Here is a 16,375-nt window from a genome sequence, read left to right as displayed (position 1 = left end):
TCTCTTAGTATATAGACAACGGAATAGGCTTCTTGCTCTCTTGGCTTTGTGTTTAGTCGCGAGTTGAGGGGAGAGGCATGAGTGAGGGTGGGTGAGGGCCGTCCTAGCGAGGAGGGAGAGGAATGGCAAGAGGTTTGTGGGGGGCAGTGGCAACCGCATAGGTAGTATGCATTGGCAAAGGGCTCAAAAATTAAAATAGTAGAAAAAGAATTGTGGAAGAATTAAGAGGAACATGTTTGCCTTTAATTAGACTTTGAATTTGGATGAATGCAACAAGTGCACACGGAAAAAGAACATATTTTTCAACCAATCAAAAATAAGGACAGCTCCCATTTTTGTCTCTAGTAAATGCCGGTTTTAAAACCGTAGAATGCTGTTTTTCTTTTGTTTTCATGCAACGCGAAGCTAAGGCCGAGTTCGTAGGAAAAGGGCCTAACAAATCGTCGGTAGAAAACATAAACGGTATAAGGACGTTTACAGACGTCACCCGCCCATGGTGCATTGAATGAATCTGTGCCGTGGGCTGGATGTGGGCGGGCAATCTTGCCTGTCCATAATCTATGGGCATGCCCACGGGTGGGGTAGTCTGTAAACATCCTTAGGAAATACTTGAAGGAGGATAGGAGAGGATAGAGGGTGGAGTGTTAGCCACCCAATGAAAACAGAGCGTTGTGGATGATGACCAGCTATCTTGAGCTAAGCTGACACGTCTTCCCTGCGTGTCACACGATACGAGAGGGCGTGTGCTTTCTGCATCTCTTCGCGCGCCAGGCTCAAAACCCTAGCGTTTGCAGTCGACAAAGCCGCTACGAGCTATGGCTTTTCCTCTGGCCACCTCCCCCTCTTCCCTGGGGTCCAGCATCTCTGCAGTGTGCCCCCCAAGCAGCGCTGTGGCGGGGCGCGTCTACCTTCGCCCTGCCGTCGCCTTCCCCTCCCGCATTTGCGTGCGCGCCGCCGACTCCGCCGCCGCTGCCCCCGCCGAGATGCCCGCTGAGAAGCCGAAGCCCATTGGCCCCCCTCGCGGCTCCAAGGTTTGCATTTGTCGTCACCTTAATTTAGCTCGGTCGATTGACCTTACCTCTCTTCTCAGCTCACGGAGCATACCTTCGTCGCGTTTGCAGGTGAAGATCTTGAGGCCCGAGTCCTACTGGTTTAATGTAGTCGGCACGGTTGTTGCTGTTGATCAGGTTTGTCTCCAGCTCTTGAGCTTTGCCAACTTTCTGGCACTAGAGTTGTTGCGTGCATTAGCTTTGCTCAATGCGGTATGAGAGCCTCCTTTGTGTGGGTGTGTTTGTTTGCAGGCTGCCGGAGTGAGGTACCCTGTTGTGGTGAGGTTCGAGAAAGTTAACTATGCTAATGTGTCCACCAACAATTACGCCCTGGATGAGATCGTGCAAGTCTAAGGAGGTTCTGTGCGGGGAATTCTCGGCCGGCATTTTTACACTTAGTCATTGCATCTTGTGACCTCGATTTAGGCTATTATATGTCTTCGTGGCTGCGTTTGAGTCTGCTAGCTTGATTATGTACAAATAGGTTTACCTATGTCTCGAATGCCGTCCGACTACCCAGACTGTGGAATAATTAGGCTTTATTCACTTGGCACTTTTTGTAAGCCTATCAGATTACCTACCTCATATACCTTGTTTGTTCCAACAGACGCGAAAGTTTCCTTATATCTTTAGAGTTTTGATTCACCGACAGATGCAAGCTGCGAACTTTGAGCGTCTAGCATCCATCACTGCTAGCTGTGTCCCTTAAGAAGCTTTGAACTTTAAATGGAAGTTTAATTTTCCAAGCTTGGCCTGGTTGCAACTGTGTGCGGGTCACCTATTTGTCAGTATTTTGCGCATGAAGAATAGGGTTTGTTATGTTGAGTTTCAGCCGCAACCGTGTACACGTGCACCAATGGTTTATCAAATGACTTGGTTAGTTCGTGCCTTGATGTAGAATACTATCTCGTAGGAGTGTACTGTCATGCATCAATTGCTTTACTGGGCCCAATAGGTAGTTTGCTAAGTGCTACTGCTTAAATACGGTATGTCCCAGTATACGGGATGTAATGCAATGTTATTACCTACTGGGGGAATTTCTGTTTCACCACCCGCGACGTCGACTTGTGGACAGGAAGTCTCCCCTCCATCTCCCAGCCAGCCCTACGTTGAAGGTTATTTTAAAAAATAAAAAACAAATTGTATAAAGAGTGAGTTGTAAGCTATAGTAGGTAGTCTGCGTAGGAGGCAATCATGTACAGGGCGTGTTGATGTCCCGTTCATGAAGGTTAATTTTGGCACGTCACTCCGACTCACTATCGATTGTGTATCTGTTTCTTGTATGTATATTTATGTCTCCTCTTTCCTACCTTACTGTCAAGGTGTTCGGGACTAGCTCAATTCAATGTGATTGTAGAAAGGCGGTACTTATGCCCGTGTTGATTCTTCAGAAGTTCACCACAGGGAGGGACGTTGAATATTCTAGATATTCTACAGATGAAATTTTATGGCCCGGAGCGTTTTGCTACCGAAGGAATGTCTTAGTCATTACTCTACTTACGTTTTGAGCCTTGTCACAGGCTACATATCATCCTGCCACTGGTGCTGGAGGGTTGTACCATTAGCTTTTTTTCAATATAAGGTAGTTTTATAATAATAAAAAAAGACGAGACGAATTACAAGTAATGGAGTAACACATAGCTGAAATCCACTTTTTAAAGATGGTTCTTCTCATAAAGGTGATAGAGGACTAACCTATGTCTTTCTTTTCTAAGCTTCCTATATATCTTCTCCTGTATCCTTGAAATCTTAGAGTTAATGGCCCTAAGCTTCTTTTGGTAGAATCTTTCTCCAGCCTCCACTAGGTTCTCTTGCAGAGTGCCAGTATTCCGTGTGTTGCCGTTGAAAGTTTCTGCTAACCTCTCTATCCAAAAGAACCAAAGAATTTCTATTATAAGCACTGTTCACAATTCAGTGGAGCAACCATTGGATTTCCCAAGAAGTAAATGTTTCCAAGATAGCGAAGATATTCCCCAGCTAATTCCATACGCGTCGGTTCTCGCTATCCATGAGACGATGTCCTTGCAGAGATAAAAGATGTGTAGATCATCTTTTTTCTTGTTGGCACCTTGCACATTTCCCATCACGCTTCCCTAGCGTAAGAGCTTTTTTTTTGAGACCATATGGCTCTATACATGATGAGCCATGCCAAGCACGCTTTCTTGGGTTCCACATAATTGCCCCAAAGAGCTTCAAATTTGAAAGTACCGTTGCTTCCTATCCCAAAGAATTTTTCATCTCTGATTGAGGATACAATGTATAAGAGGGACGGTATGCTGATGAGGAATGATTGTGGGGATGATGCAATGATTTAGTACCATTTTCTTGGCTGCCATATTGAGCTGTCTATTTTGCCAATTTTTCAGTTTCCCTTCAATTATATTGGTTACCCACTGCCGTCTTTTCTTGAGGGAGACTTTGAAACCCATGGGGAGTCCTAGTATTCGCATATTTTCTTTATCTTGTTATAGTTTGCATCCTTCTGCTAAAAGCCAGTCTGGAAGCTTTTGTATGCAAGATCTAATAGCTGTCTTGTTATGATTGATTACTGAACCGGAGACTCTGCAATAGATTTGTAGACAGCCCCAAAAATTCTTGATACTCATTTTGTCATTATTCATTATAGCATTGGTGTCATCCGCAAACATTTCGATGCATACCTGTTCTCCATTCCCAAGCTTGACTCCTTTCAGTAGATCGTTATTCATTCTGTCTTGTAGGAGCCAATTAAGTCCATCTGCAGCTATAGCATAGAGAAAAGGTGCTAGAGGACATCCTTGTCTAATGGATCTTGATAGTTTAAAGGCTTTTGTGAGTTCTCCATTGACACTTACTCTTGCTGTTGCATTGCCAAGAAGGGTTCTGACCTTATTGCAAAAATTCGAGCCACATACTATTTGCTGTAAGGCCTCTATCATGTAGTTCCAACTTAGTCTGTCATAAGCTTTGTCAAAATCAATTTTGAAGAATATGTAGTCTTGCTCAGTTTCCTCTGCCTATTCCATGGACTCCCACAGCGTGATGATCGTATCTAAAATAAACCTTCCTGTGATAAAGCCTTTCTGATCTTTACTTATCCAGTCTTTCATGTGGTCTCTAAGCCTCAGAGCCAAAGCCTTGGCAAATATTTTGTATGCACAGTTGAGCAGGGTAATAGGTCTACAGTTGGAGATGAGATCTTTCTCGTCCTTTTTATGTATTAATTTGATGATGCCCTCGTTGATTGAGAGAGGAAGGGCCTTATGATGCAAAGCTTCTTTCCAGACTTCCTTCAGGGGCTTAAAAAGATGGCTCTTGAAGGTTTTGAAGAATTTCGTTGGAAGGCCATCCTTTCCTGGAGATTTTTTATCTTTTAGATCGTCAATGGCCCTTGCAAGTTCTTCTATAGTGAGGTTTTGTTCCAACCATTGCGCTTGTTGAGGAGGTACCGTTTTAGCCCTGCTCTGTCTAATGATTTGAGAGTATTTCTTTTGTTCATCAATAGCATTTACATTTTCTGTAAATATGGCTTGAAAATGCTGCGCAATCCAACATTTATTATTTTCCTCTGAGCATATTTGCATACCATTTCCATCTTTTAATAGGGGGATGGTATCTGCGGCATGCTTCACTTTTAACATTTGGAACATTTTTGTCGTGGGTCTATTTACCTGGCCAGCCCACCACTCTCTAAAGAATACTGAGCATTCCTCCAGCTCTCTATCTTCCATTCGGTTAAGACAAGCTCTCGTACCTCTTAGCTTCTTCTGGGCAGTATCATCTCCCAAGTTGACCCTCATCTCAAGATCGTGTAATTTAGACACATTCCTGTTTTCTCTTTTCTCTTATCTTTTTAGCACCCTTCCTTGTACAAATTAGAAGGGACTGGGTCAATTTGACTGCCAAGGTCCAGGCCTTAGCTGGGGTAAGCCCCAAGTTGAAGAAAAGGTTCCAAATTTTCTTTACTTCCTCTTGTACTATAGGAAGTTTGAAGAGCGCGGGGTCAGTATGGAACCATTTGCTTTCCCTTTTTTAATCTGCGTTATCAAAAAGAGCATAGATGGGGTAGTGATCTGACATGCTTGTATCATATAAAGTTTTGCATTCCACAGTAACATACATTGAACAGATTTCTTAGCTAACATAGCATCTGTCTAGTCGAGCTTTTCTTAGCATGTCACCTATTCAATAATTTTGCCATGTGAAATGCCCAATACTGCCAATATCTACTAGATTAAAATGCTATTTGCATTTATTCCAGGTTTGCTTCTCTGGCCCTGACACTAGTTTGCCAAGGTTTTTGAATCTATCCTCTGCAATTTTAACCATATTAAGATCACCTATCAAGATTATGGGTTCGTCATATTCGTGAGTTACAGATTCCCATATCCGAGCTCTATGGATTTGAGGGCAATTAGCATACATTCCTATCAGAACAAGTTCCTCTAGTTCAAAGGCGACCCATTGATCAAAAAGGTCAATCTGAATGTCTCTAATCTGGTTCTCCCATCTAGGGTGGAGACCACAAGTAACTCCACCAGAGCCCTGAGGGTGGGTAGTAAATATCCAGATGAGATTTTTATCTATAGAGTTCAATTTTTGAATGAGATCGTCTTCACTAATCTTAATCTCCATTAGAACCAGAGCATCAAAATTGCCTTGTTGCTTAAGCCAGCTTTTGACTTTCTTACCCTTGGTGGGATCTGAGAGACCCTTGACATTTAATGATAGAAGTTTCATGGGATGTTGGGTTGGGTTTGTTTCTTTTGTCTTCTGCTTCTGTTGCTGCCTCCCTTTGTTGGGATCTCCACTTGGATGTGGTTTCGCTTAAGTTCTTTAAGCAATTCCATGTCTTGATCTACAGATTGACTTTGATGTAGATCCTCACTTGCAGCAAGCCTCTGAGGATGATCTTCAGCTTCATGAATCGTTGTATCTTCCCCGGGATGATCATCAAGATGATTGAGCTCAGATGTCAATCTATTTATATCAAGTTGGGTTTCTTGAATTGTATCTAATATTTCCTCATCTTCATCAAAAATTTCAGGCTTGTCAAGAAGTGAATAGAAGTTGGCTTGAAGTTTATAAGGGTTATTCTTCTTTTGTTTGAAAGTCTTCTTTTTGGGAAGGGGGATGAAGTCATCTCGAGGGCATAGACACAGTGACTTCTTTGGTTGAGGTAGGCGGTCTTTCCTTCTACTCGGAAACTCTTTGTTGAGCAACACCCTTATTAGAAGCTTATAAGGGGCATTCCTCGATGATGTGGCCTTTCATTCCACAATGAAAGGAGGCATTTGGGAGATGTTTATGCAGGACTTTTTGTGTAATAGTGAATTCTCCACAATTAATAAAGGTTTCTCGAGGTCAATCTCCACTAGAACTTGAGGGTGCCAGGATGTACTCTTTTAATCTATAGATTCTTAAGAGCAAATATTTTCAATGGATTGTACCTTTCAATTCTTGGAAGATGGAGTATGGAGTTGCTTGAGTCTCATCCACACCTTCAAAGATACGCCTTCTTTGTTTTAATTACTCCACATGATAGGATAGTGCCTCGAATAGGTCTGATAATTTGAGGACGCGTCAGCTACTTACATGATTGCACTTTTCTTGTCAAGCGCAGCCAGCCTTCTTTGTTTCTTAGCTGTGAGAAGTTACGGCATTCGAAAGAAGTCTAATGGCCAAATTCGTCAAATTGAAAAGCACATAATCTAGTGTGCTACTCCTACGGACCGAAGTAATTCAAATATGCAGCAGTTTATATTAATACTGCCATGTTTAAACTAAAGAGGTCCGAATTGTCGACGTACGTGGAATTGCAGGTCGACTGATGCCTTTCTTTAAGGCAAATGCCTAAAATCATTGTTTCTCGCCGTTCCATGCAAAGCCCAAGAGATGTCTACGGAAGTGCCCTTGTTACACTTTTGTCTCAGTATCTTTTTTCCAAACTCTATCAAAGTCAAAGGTTCGAGACACTTGCCATCTATTGTAATCGTTTTTTTGCAATAGTAAGGTTTTGTTTTTTTGCCCGAATTTTAGTTGCAAGTTGTGTTTAGTTCATCCTTTCGTGTGAAGATTGTTGTAAATGCAAAAGTCGTATTTTCTTACATGGCATCAGAGTGCATGTTCTTGACTAAACCCTTTGACTTGTTATTGTGGCTTATCACTTTCATTTGGCTCTAAAAGAAAGTTGGATGAGACCAAGTACACCCTTTGGAAATTCCGGATGAAAGAAGTCTCGTCTTCCCACTAGGTAAAGGAAATTGTTTTTAAGGTTGAAAAGATACTAATCCAAGGCAATAATGTAGCTAAATCTCGCTCTAGTCTTAGTGTCGTGGGTGAATGGATGTAGACAACCTATATTCCAACATTACCAACACCAATGATTACGTTATGAGACAACCAATCAACATGGACCTATGATTGTAGAAGCTTAAAGTAGCTCTAAGAAATAAGTGTGAGACCACTAGTCTTAATGAATTAGTTGATTCTTAAAGCTTAAAGTAGCTCTAAGAAATAAGTGTGAGACCACTAGTCTTAATGAATTAGTTGAGGAATTAGTGTGTGACCACTACTTAAACCAAGATTAAAAACCTATAAAAGTGATGGAACAACATCTTATTAGAAGTATCATGGGTGTCCTTGATTAAATAGTTGGGGTTGGAATCATCATGAAAGCCAAAGGTTTGGCATGTAGATGTGTAAGTATCCTACCTCAAAGTTATGATGAGCTCGTTGGTTCATTAAATAAATAGGTCAGTAAACCCTCCTCTTACCCCACTGAGAAGTTTAATATGATGCTTATGGAGGAGGAGATATAGCAAGAGGCAGGAGATGGTGGGGATTAAGCCTACGTCTTGCAAGCACAAAACAATGAAAGGGTAAAAAATTGAATAACTCCTCTTCGACAAAGAATATAATAAGTAGATGATAAACATGGTGTACTTTGAAGCCCACCAAGAAGGAGCCCATCAAAAATCCACATTGGAGCTCTTTGTGCAAATGATAGAAATTTATGTAAAAGCAATCCATCTAATTGGATTCCTTGATTTTGGATCATTGATAGTGAAAGAAATACATGTAAAAGTAATCCATCTAAATGGACACGATTATTCTTGGATCATTGATAGTGAAGTGTCTTCACACATGATTGAAGAATTGGTATAAATTTTCATAGCCATTAAGATATGATATCTTGACACTAATAAATAATGATGCCTAATTCCTAGCTAAACACATATATACTATTTCTTTTATGTTAGTCAATGGCCTTTCTGAAAATCTTTTGGATATTTTCTATGTATGAGAAATCAAGGTGAACATGTTGTCTATATCATATCATGGCCATTATGAATACTGACTTGAAGATTAATGTCAAGATCTTTATGACTCTTGTAGAAGAATTCTATTTCTCATCACATAGAAATTAGAGCAAACCATAGACTTGGAACAAATTAAAAGCATTCACCTTACATAAACAAAATAAAAGAAATAAGAGAGCTTGAAAACAAGAAAGACATTACCGTCAACACAAGATTTGGTTGAATCTCCCTTGGATGAGTATGGCCCATCATACCACTCATCCATATTTATATGTATTAAAAGCTTGCTTTTCACAAAAACAATCCCAAAATCAAAAGCATAAGAGATGTTTCAGTTTTTGAGCATAAAAGCTCTTCCAAAAATATAGAAAGCAACAATTATCAAGTTTGAGGCCTATCAAAGGTATAAATACTAATCGGCATATACAAAGGTTTGAGGCCTTAGTCTTCCAAAAATATTAATGCCAAAATATGGAGAAAACATGTAACCATAATGTGTGTTCACATGTCTTCCCAAATATCTCATTGTGGTTCAACTAGTGCTCCACCCGTAATTAACAAATAATCAACCACTCAATTTGTCTACATCTAAAATAATATTAGTTAATGCACACAACCAATTAAACACATTAATCTTAGTGCACACAGCTAACTAAATTCATTAATCCTAGTAAATGATATAAATAAAAGGTACATCCAAAATTAAATATCCTCGAAATATTCTAAATAAAATAATGGGCATCTCCATAGATTCCCTCTTGCTCGGGTTGTATTTGACCTTAAATTGTGTGGATGATATGAGTGGATTAGATTTTGGTAAGAACAAAAGAACTTTTTTGGCAGATACTTAACATAAGTGTTGCCTCTATACACGTAGTGATGGTCTCATGGTCAATGATAAACTTAGGTATACGATGTTATTTTTCATCTACTAATTTAGGAGGTTCTTCTAATATAGGATGAGAAGGTAGAGGTCCTTTAAAATGTCTCAAAAGGACAAATGTGAATTGCCAATTAGAAAGGTAGCTCTAACTTAAATGCATTATCATTTATATTCAGTCAATAATTTTAAAATAGCCAAAGACCAAGAATAAATAGCCAAATAACAAGTGTGGGTTCCAAAAAAAGTTTCCCCAAAATGCCGTCCAAAAGTTGATGAACAAGGTTTTGTTGATCGCGAAGCCAACATAAAATTGGAACTCATACACAGTGATCTAGCCGCACAAGGAGGAGTGACCACACAAAGGGAGGTGTGACCACATAAAGGTTAGTAGTAATAACCCAAGGCTAAGGAAGAAGACAAATTTGGGTGTTAAAGCTACAATCTGCATGAAGTTGCATATCCCTCTTAGAGCAACATAAGAAGAGTTAACAAAATCATTCATGCTTAAGGACCGTGCATCAACAAGTCACACCAAAGCAGGTATGGATGCCCAAAAGACAACATAAGGGGAAGCTAAGATAGAGCACACATGGACTATGGAAGAGTCGTTAAATAGCTTCACAAGAAAATCCAACCTCTTCTTCAGCTTTACATGAAATCCTAGCATCCCTACCCATTGCTAGGATGAGCATAAGAATCTTGATGATTTGCTGATAGAAATTGAGAATGGCCCCACCAAGGAAGGACAAATATTCATAGGGGGGTGATAAGAGGTGGAGCCCAGAGCCAAGAAAAGATGACAAAGAAAATAACTCTAAGAAGGATGGGGGCAGTGGGCCAAAACTAGAGAATAAAGAAGTTGCCAAGGAAGTTGAGAAGAAGCTTGTAAATGGTAAGAAAAACAAGGAAGAGCATAAGACAAATAACTCATAGGGAAAGGGAAAGTGGAATAAGGAGAAGACACCCTTCCAAAGATGATAACAAATAACTCTTTGCCACCTAACCCATAGAACAAGAGATCCAAGATTTAGATAGCAAAACCTAATAGGATCAATGTCCAAAAATGACACATTGGAAGCTCCCTCTCCCATTGAGTAGGATCAAACTGATGATGAGAAACCCTCGGAGGAGGATGTTTATGAGCCCCCACCAGAACATGCTACACTATGGCATAACACCATCACGAGCTATAATAAGTTAATATGTGCAATTGCTGTCCTACCACAAGCCAACAGAAGCTACCCCCCATGTATACCGGATGGACATGCCAATATTGAAGGTTTATCTAGAAGCAGATGGAAAGAGTGGCAGTAGAACAATCGACGAGAGCACATGAGGGTTGGTTTCACATGACCAACACGGAAGAAAACTTCTATACTTAGGGCACCATATAAAATTAGCCTAGAAAGAGTGGCGAGAGAACAATCAAGAGCACATGAGGGTTGGTTTCACATGACCAACATAAAAGAAAACATCTATACTTCGGGCACCATATAAAATTAGCCCAAGTTGATGATTTCCCTGGTTTTGCAAGCCCTGGCTTTACGAGACACTTATCAACATCCCCCTACTACCCACAAGATTGATTCCTAGTACATGCCTATATGCAGGATATACAATCAGAGGGAGTATTCAGATAATCTCTAATACAATGAATATTTGGTAAACTTTTCGAAGCTACCATCCTTTCCATATGAGGACCAGATTTAGAAAAAAGTGATGAGCCTATTTTTGAAAGAGCATCGTATTTCAAAATATTTTCATGTGCAGGTGACCTACAAAATTTTCACAACTCTTTTGATTTTCCTAGAAAATTTTGAGGATGTAAAGATAAACAAAGGCTGGCACATCTATTATGGGCACCCTCGTTAACAGTTAGTGTTTGACTTTATCCATCGACCCAACTCACCACCTCGATAGATTTACGGCTACCATGTAGCTTCGGGCAAGGTTCATCTCACAAAACTGGAGAGGAAGGGTTGACTTTTTTTAATTCCAACTTGCCTTTTTGAGAAAATGCTAATATCTCTCTAATTTAAAATTCAAAAAATATCCCTCCCAAACAAGGAAATTCGAATTTCCCTCTAGACCCCTCCAAAAAAAGAGGGAAATTCGAATTTCCCTCTAGACCCCAAAAAAAAAATTCACAACGGGACAACATCGTGGCCGAAAAAATAAAGAAGGTGGAGGAGTTGGTGGAGGCCGTGACCCGTCAGATAGGCCAGCAAAAACTACAAGGAGAAAGATGTAGGACATGGCGACCACGTCGGAGCAGCATGGTGGCCGGAAATGGAGTTGGTGGAGGCCGTCACCACACTGAACCAGGCACCATGCTGCAGTGAGCTTTGGGCAGTATGATTACTTTGGGTTCATGCCTAAATGTGCATTATACTATTTGGGTTATTTCAGTTGAGTAATTTAAGCTCATTTGACCCTTCAAAAACTATATATATATATATATATATATATGTATATATATATGTAGGCATATATGTGTGTGTATGTAAATATACATGGATAGACATCGTAGATGTATGTGTATATGTATATATGTTACATGTCATGTTGGTTTTGAATTTTGACGACTTCCACCCATGAGATAAGTAAGTTGGGTACCCTCCCATTAAGAAAAATTAGGTCCCGACTCCCCAAATAGGGCACCCAAACGAAGTAGACTATATAATTTGGAAGGGATTTTTCAATTTCTTGAAGTGTGTTCTTGAAAGTTTTGTAATTTATACTATACTATATCTAAGAAGAGAAGAGTTCATGATCCTACATGTTGTTGTATCTCTCTCAAAACAGATAAACCATTAGGCATTTAAATAGTGCACACAACTCGAAAAAGGTGAGAAGTATGCTAAGTTCCTTTTGATATATATATATATATATATATATATATATATATAGATAGATAGATAGAGAGAGAGAGAGAGAGAGAGAGAGAGAGAGAGAGAGAGAGAGAGAGATGTATGTCTCTCTCTTAGTATGATGGTTTTTGATAGATGTATGATTTTCTGTTAGAGAGAGGAAAGCTCAAGTGAAGGCACTTCTCTTTCTCTCTAAGTGTTTTCTACCACAATTGCACCCTCCCATCCTCAACACTAAAGTGTACAGGGCTGAAAGCCATGGGATCACATGTGTACGTACATATACACACACACATGCATGATCGCCTAAGCAAAGCAATTTTTGTATGCGTGTATAAACATGAGAGAGAGAGAGAGAGAGAGAGAGAGAGAGAGAGAGAGAGAGTTGTTTGTGAGGCTCTTTCATTAAATGCAGTGACCCGAATGTGGAAGCATAGGAATAGCCAAACAAACCAGGATGAGATTGTTAGACAATGCTTGTTGGAAAATAGAATATTGCAGAGATGTCTCTTACCAAACTAGACTGACCTTCATGTGTTGGTCTTCATGCAAAAAAGCAAGGATATATTCTCTCGGATTGCACTCATGGTACTTAGCAAGGGCACTATTAGGGTGTTTTTTGAGGAGGTGATGAGCAGAGTAAAGAAAGAGATGGAGAAGGTGAAAGAGCTGCTGGGTAGGCTGATAAATGGAGGTAATCTCTCTGTCTCTATGTCTCTTTGTCTCTTAGGTTGCATACAAAGATCTATGTTGTGTGTCCATGCATGCATGCATGCATATGTGTGTGTGTGTGAGTGTGTGGTGTGCTTGCCAACGCAGGAGTGATTATGTTATTTTTAAATCTTGGTGAATATGTTTGCCTGAGAATGGTGGTGTCAACGAGTGCTTCTCGAGGTTTCCTCTCTTGGAAGGTGGAAATTGCTACATATTATTAGTTGGGGCCAAGGGATACAAGGGACCTTTGCTTGCAGTTGGTGAATCAAGATGATTTGAACTCTTTTAAATGGATGCAGCTTGAGGTCTCTTGCAATAGTTTTTTCATAATAGAGAAATGTTGTGTGAGAGTTTTTAATGACATCTGTTTTTTCTTTTAGCGTCACGATGACTCTGAACACTTGGAATACTTTAAAATTTGAAATGGCGACCTATGATTCAGCTTGGTATGGATCGTTTCGAATGGTTGAAGTGCCAGTCATGGCTTCTTCCGTATGTTCCCCCTCCCCCTTCCGAGGATTCTTCCTGCGAGCTCGCCATGTGTACCCACGTGAACTGGCTCTTCCAAGGGTTTACTTCCTTCTACACCATCGCACACAATCAAGAAGAATGCAAAGAGAACGATGAAGATGAAGCCCTTTCAGAAGACGCAGCTCACCTCTTCTTCTCTGCTCAATCTCCCCCCCTGGATCCCGCACAGTTGGTAAGCCTTACTGTTTTTTGGCATGGAAAATCTGCACTAGCCATGAAAATGGTTTTGATGGGCATGAGAGTATTAGGTGTAGGAGCAGCCCTACCCCATTCGCCAATTCATCTTATGCTTACTTTCCGTATGCTTGCTCTTCTTGTGCTTCACTTCTATGCACACTGGCTTAGGACGCCTGTGTTGTTTCACTTCATCTCGAACTGTAGGTCTGTTTCAACTGCTGGTAGCATTTTCAGAGTTCTTATTATTATTATTTTTTTGATTTTTACCGTGCGCGCGTGTTTTTTTTTTTTTGGGGGGGGGGGGGGGGGGGGGGGGGGGGGGGGTAACAAAAACTGAAGCGTGATATACATGAACTTGGCTCATCTAGGTGTTGAAGCTGGGGGTGACTCACAAGGGGTCTGGACGAATTAGCAGGTTCCCTTTTTCTGTATAATTCCATCATTGATACTACTATTTTATAATTAAAAACATTGCCCTATGTGAGCTACAATCTAGGAAAGCTTCATTATAAGTCTTCAGTGTGACCATTAGAATTTTAAAACGGCCACTTGTTTTTTTTTCCCACGCTCCGGTGCACCTGTTGCACTAGGGTGCCACGCGGTCATTTACTAAAGGGTGCACAGTTAGGAATCTTTTGGATGAGCATTTAGCATGTTGTGAATCCTTGTCGAGTCTAGGGACTCTCATCGGTGTTGGCATCAGGTTAGAACAGTTGGTGTGTTATCCCATGGGTTGTATCTGTGTGTGGAACAATGCACAGTGAGTGCATTACCCATTGGGATTTATTAGTTGTACAAGTGTTTGGACAGCTTATTAGGCCAATATTCTAGGGACTGGTCTCACCGGTTGCCATCAGGTTAGAACAATTGGTGTGTTTTCCCATACAGTTAATGCCTTGTCCTGCACAGTGAGTGCATTGTTTGGCACACAGATACAACCCATTGGGGTTTATTAGTTGTACAAGTGTTTGGACAGCAATAGCCGGGTGGTGCTTGACATAGCGTGAACAAGTCTAGGACCAAACATGACAATCGGTTTGTGCAAGACGGAAATAGCAGGCACACCTTAGCAGGGCTGCACAGCCCAGAGACAGAACAGGCTGTATAGGCCATACAAGGGACTGGCATCAACTGAATGGGATTGGCGACCAGGTGGGCAGCCTGCGTGGACACATAAGCAGCATAAAAAGTACACCGTAGGATAGAAAAGAATCAGGTAGTCCACCCAATAGCTCACCCCACTTATATAGCCTCAGTCAAGCTATAAATAGCTGCTGACTCATAAATAGCTATAACTTATGGGATAACACTTATAACCCTTAACCAAGTAATCACAGCCTCCTCAGGGTCCCCTAACCCGTGATTAGGCCCCACTAACCATGTGGTTAGCGTTAGGTACATAACATACCTCCCCACCTAAGACATTTCCACTCTCAGAAATGAATCTGGGAAAGTCCAGCCACATCGGACAATTGATTCCAATAAAAGGTTCACATATGGCTGATCTTTCCCCACGCAGTTACCTATATAGGAACCAGCATAATCACAAGCCACTGATTCTACAGGACTGTCTCTGTGGAACAAAAGACAATCAAAACCAAATCAAGGTCACACAACCTCGCAATCTCTAACTTTTGGGGTTGTCTAATGCTCTTGCTACTTTCCAGCTGATGATGAACGATTTATTTCGTCCATATCTGGGGAAGTGGATTGTTGTCTTCTTGGATGACATACTGATTTACAGTAGGTCATTGCAAGAACACATACAGCATCTCAAAGTTGTCTTAGAGATTCTTAGATGAGAGAAGCTGTATGCAAAGGAGTCAAAATGTGACTTCTTGAAGCAGGAACTCTTGTATTTGGGTCATGTCATTACTGTTGACGGTGTGAAGATTGATCCGGAAAAGATTTGAAGGTCCTTGAATGGCCTATTCCAAAGACGATTAGGCAAGTGAAATCTTTTTTGGGATTCACTGGCTTTTTCAGGAAGTTCATCGAGGCTTATGCCAAGATTGCTGCCCCTTTGACTGAACTCTTAAAGGGGTTGAGAAGCAAGAAAGGCAAGATAAGTCCTCCGGTGGTTTGTAGTGACAAGTTGGACTAGTGTTTTAGAGCACTGAAGAAGCTTGTTACTTCGGCGCCTATGTTGTTGATTGTGGATCCGAGTAAACCTTTTGTGGTTGAAACGGATGCCAACGATTATGCAATAGGTGTTGCTCTATTCCAGGATGGGAGGCTTGTAGCATTTGAAAGTAAAAAGCTTTTAGATACACAGATGAGGTACCCAACCTAGGAAAAGGAACTTTTGACTATTGTCCATGCGATGAAAATTTGGAGACTATTTATATGGATCTCGATTTGTAGTCTGGACAAATCACCCTTCGTTGAAGTATATTTGTGATCAGTTTGACCTGAGGGATCGGAAGGCCAGATGGGTTGATCTCATGCAGGAGTTTGACTTTGAGATCCGTTACTGTAGGTGGAATGAAGGGATGTAATGCATGAAAAATATGAGTAATCACCATGTAAACATGATGCCTAAGTGTGTTTAGTCTCTCACCAAGAGAATGGAAATAGCCTTCCACAAGCCAAGAGAGAAGCCATGAGCTCCAAGAAACATAAGTTTCCATTTCTAAAAATGATCATCAAAAGTTACAACCATGGTCCAAGTCCCCTCTTTTATACATGGACTTGTCCCATTATTAACCCTATTGAATAAAGTTCCTACTTTATTACAAACCATCCCTTCCAAAAGATTTTGTCCTCAAAATCAATAACATGTACAATCTCAAAGTATGAGACTCTAATGTAATCAATGGGAAGTGGTTAAGAGTTCTCAAGTACATCCAA

At 40.7% G+C, this 16,375-nt stretch overlaps 2 protein-coding genes across 6 annotated transcripts in view; both read left to right on the top strand.

Moving 5' to 3' along the window:
* Window positions 1-614: 614 nt before the first annotated feature.
* On the top strand, window positions 615-1,795 carry LOC147632879 (photosystem I reaction center subunit IV, chloroplastic-like). The gene is made up of 3 exons (XM_086807788.1): window positions 615-1,031; window positions 1,122-1,187; window positions 1,302-1,795. The coding sequence occupies exons 1-3, from the start codon at window positions 816-818 to the stop codon at window positions 1,401-1,403; spliced, it is 384 nt and encodes a 127-aa protein (XP_086663914.1). The 5' UTR covers window positions 615-815; the 3' UTR covers window positions 1,404-1,795.
* Window positions 1,796-13,214: 11,419 nt separating this feature from the next.
* The window catches only part of LOC147632877 (uncharacterized), a 127,320-nt gene continuing 124,159 nt past the window's right edge, over window positions 13,215-16,375 (top strand). For 2 of the 5 annotated variants that reach the window (XM_086807784.1, XM_086807783.1), the window contains exons 1-2: window positions 13,216-13,520; window positions 13,894-13,940. In XM_086807784.1, the coding sequence (XP_086663910.1) occupies window positions 13,251-13,520; window positions 13,894-13,940 (317 nt within the window). In that variant the 5' untranslated portion in view covers window positions 13,216-13,250. Of the gene's footprint in view, window positions 13,521-13,893; window positions 13,941-16,375 lie in introns of all 5 variants that reach the window. The other 3 variants (XM_086807786.1, XM_086807785.1, XM_086807787.1) reach the window with 3 other exon arrangements.

This window comes from Cibotium barometz, chromosome 13, assembly GCF_041138505.1.
Source record: "Cibotium barometz isolate CiBa-2024 chromosome 13, ASM4113850v1, whole genome shotgun sequence".
Taxonomy (NCBI): Eukaryota; Viridiplantae; Streptophyta; class Polypodiopsida; order Cyatheales; family Cibotiaceae; genus Cibotium; species Cibotium barometz.
This window is presented reverse-complemented; position numbering and strand designations above follow the sequence as displayed.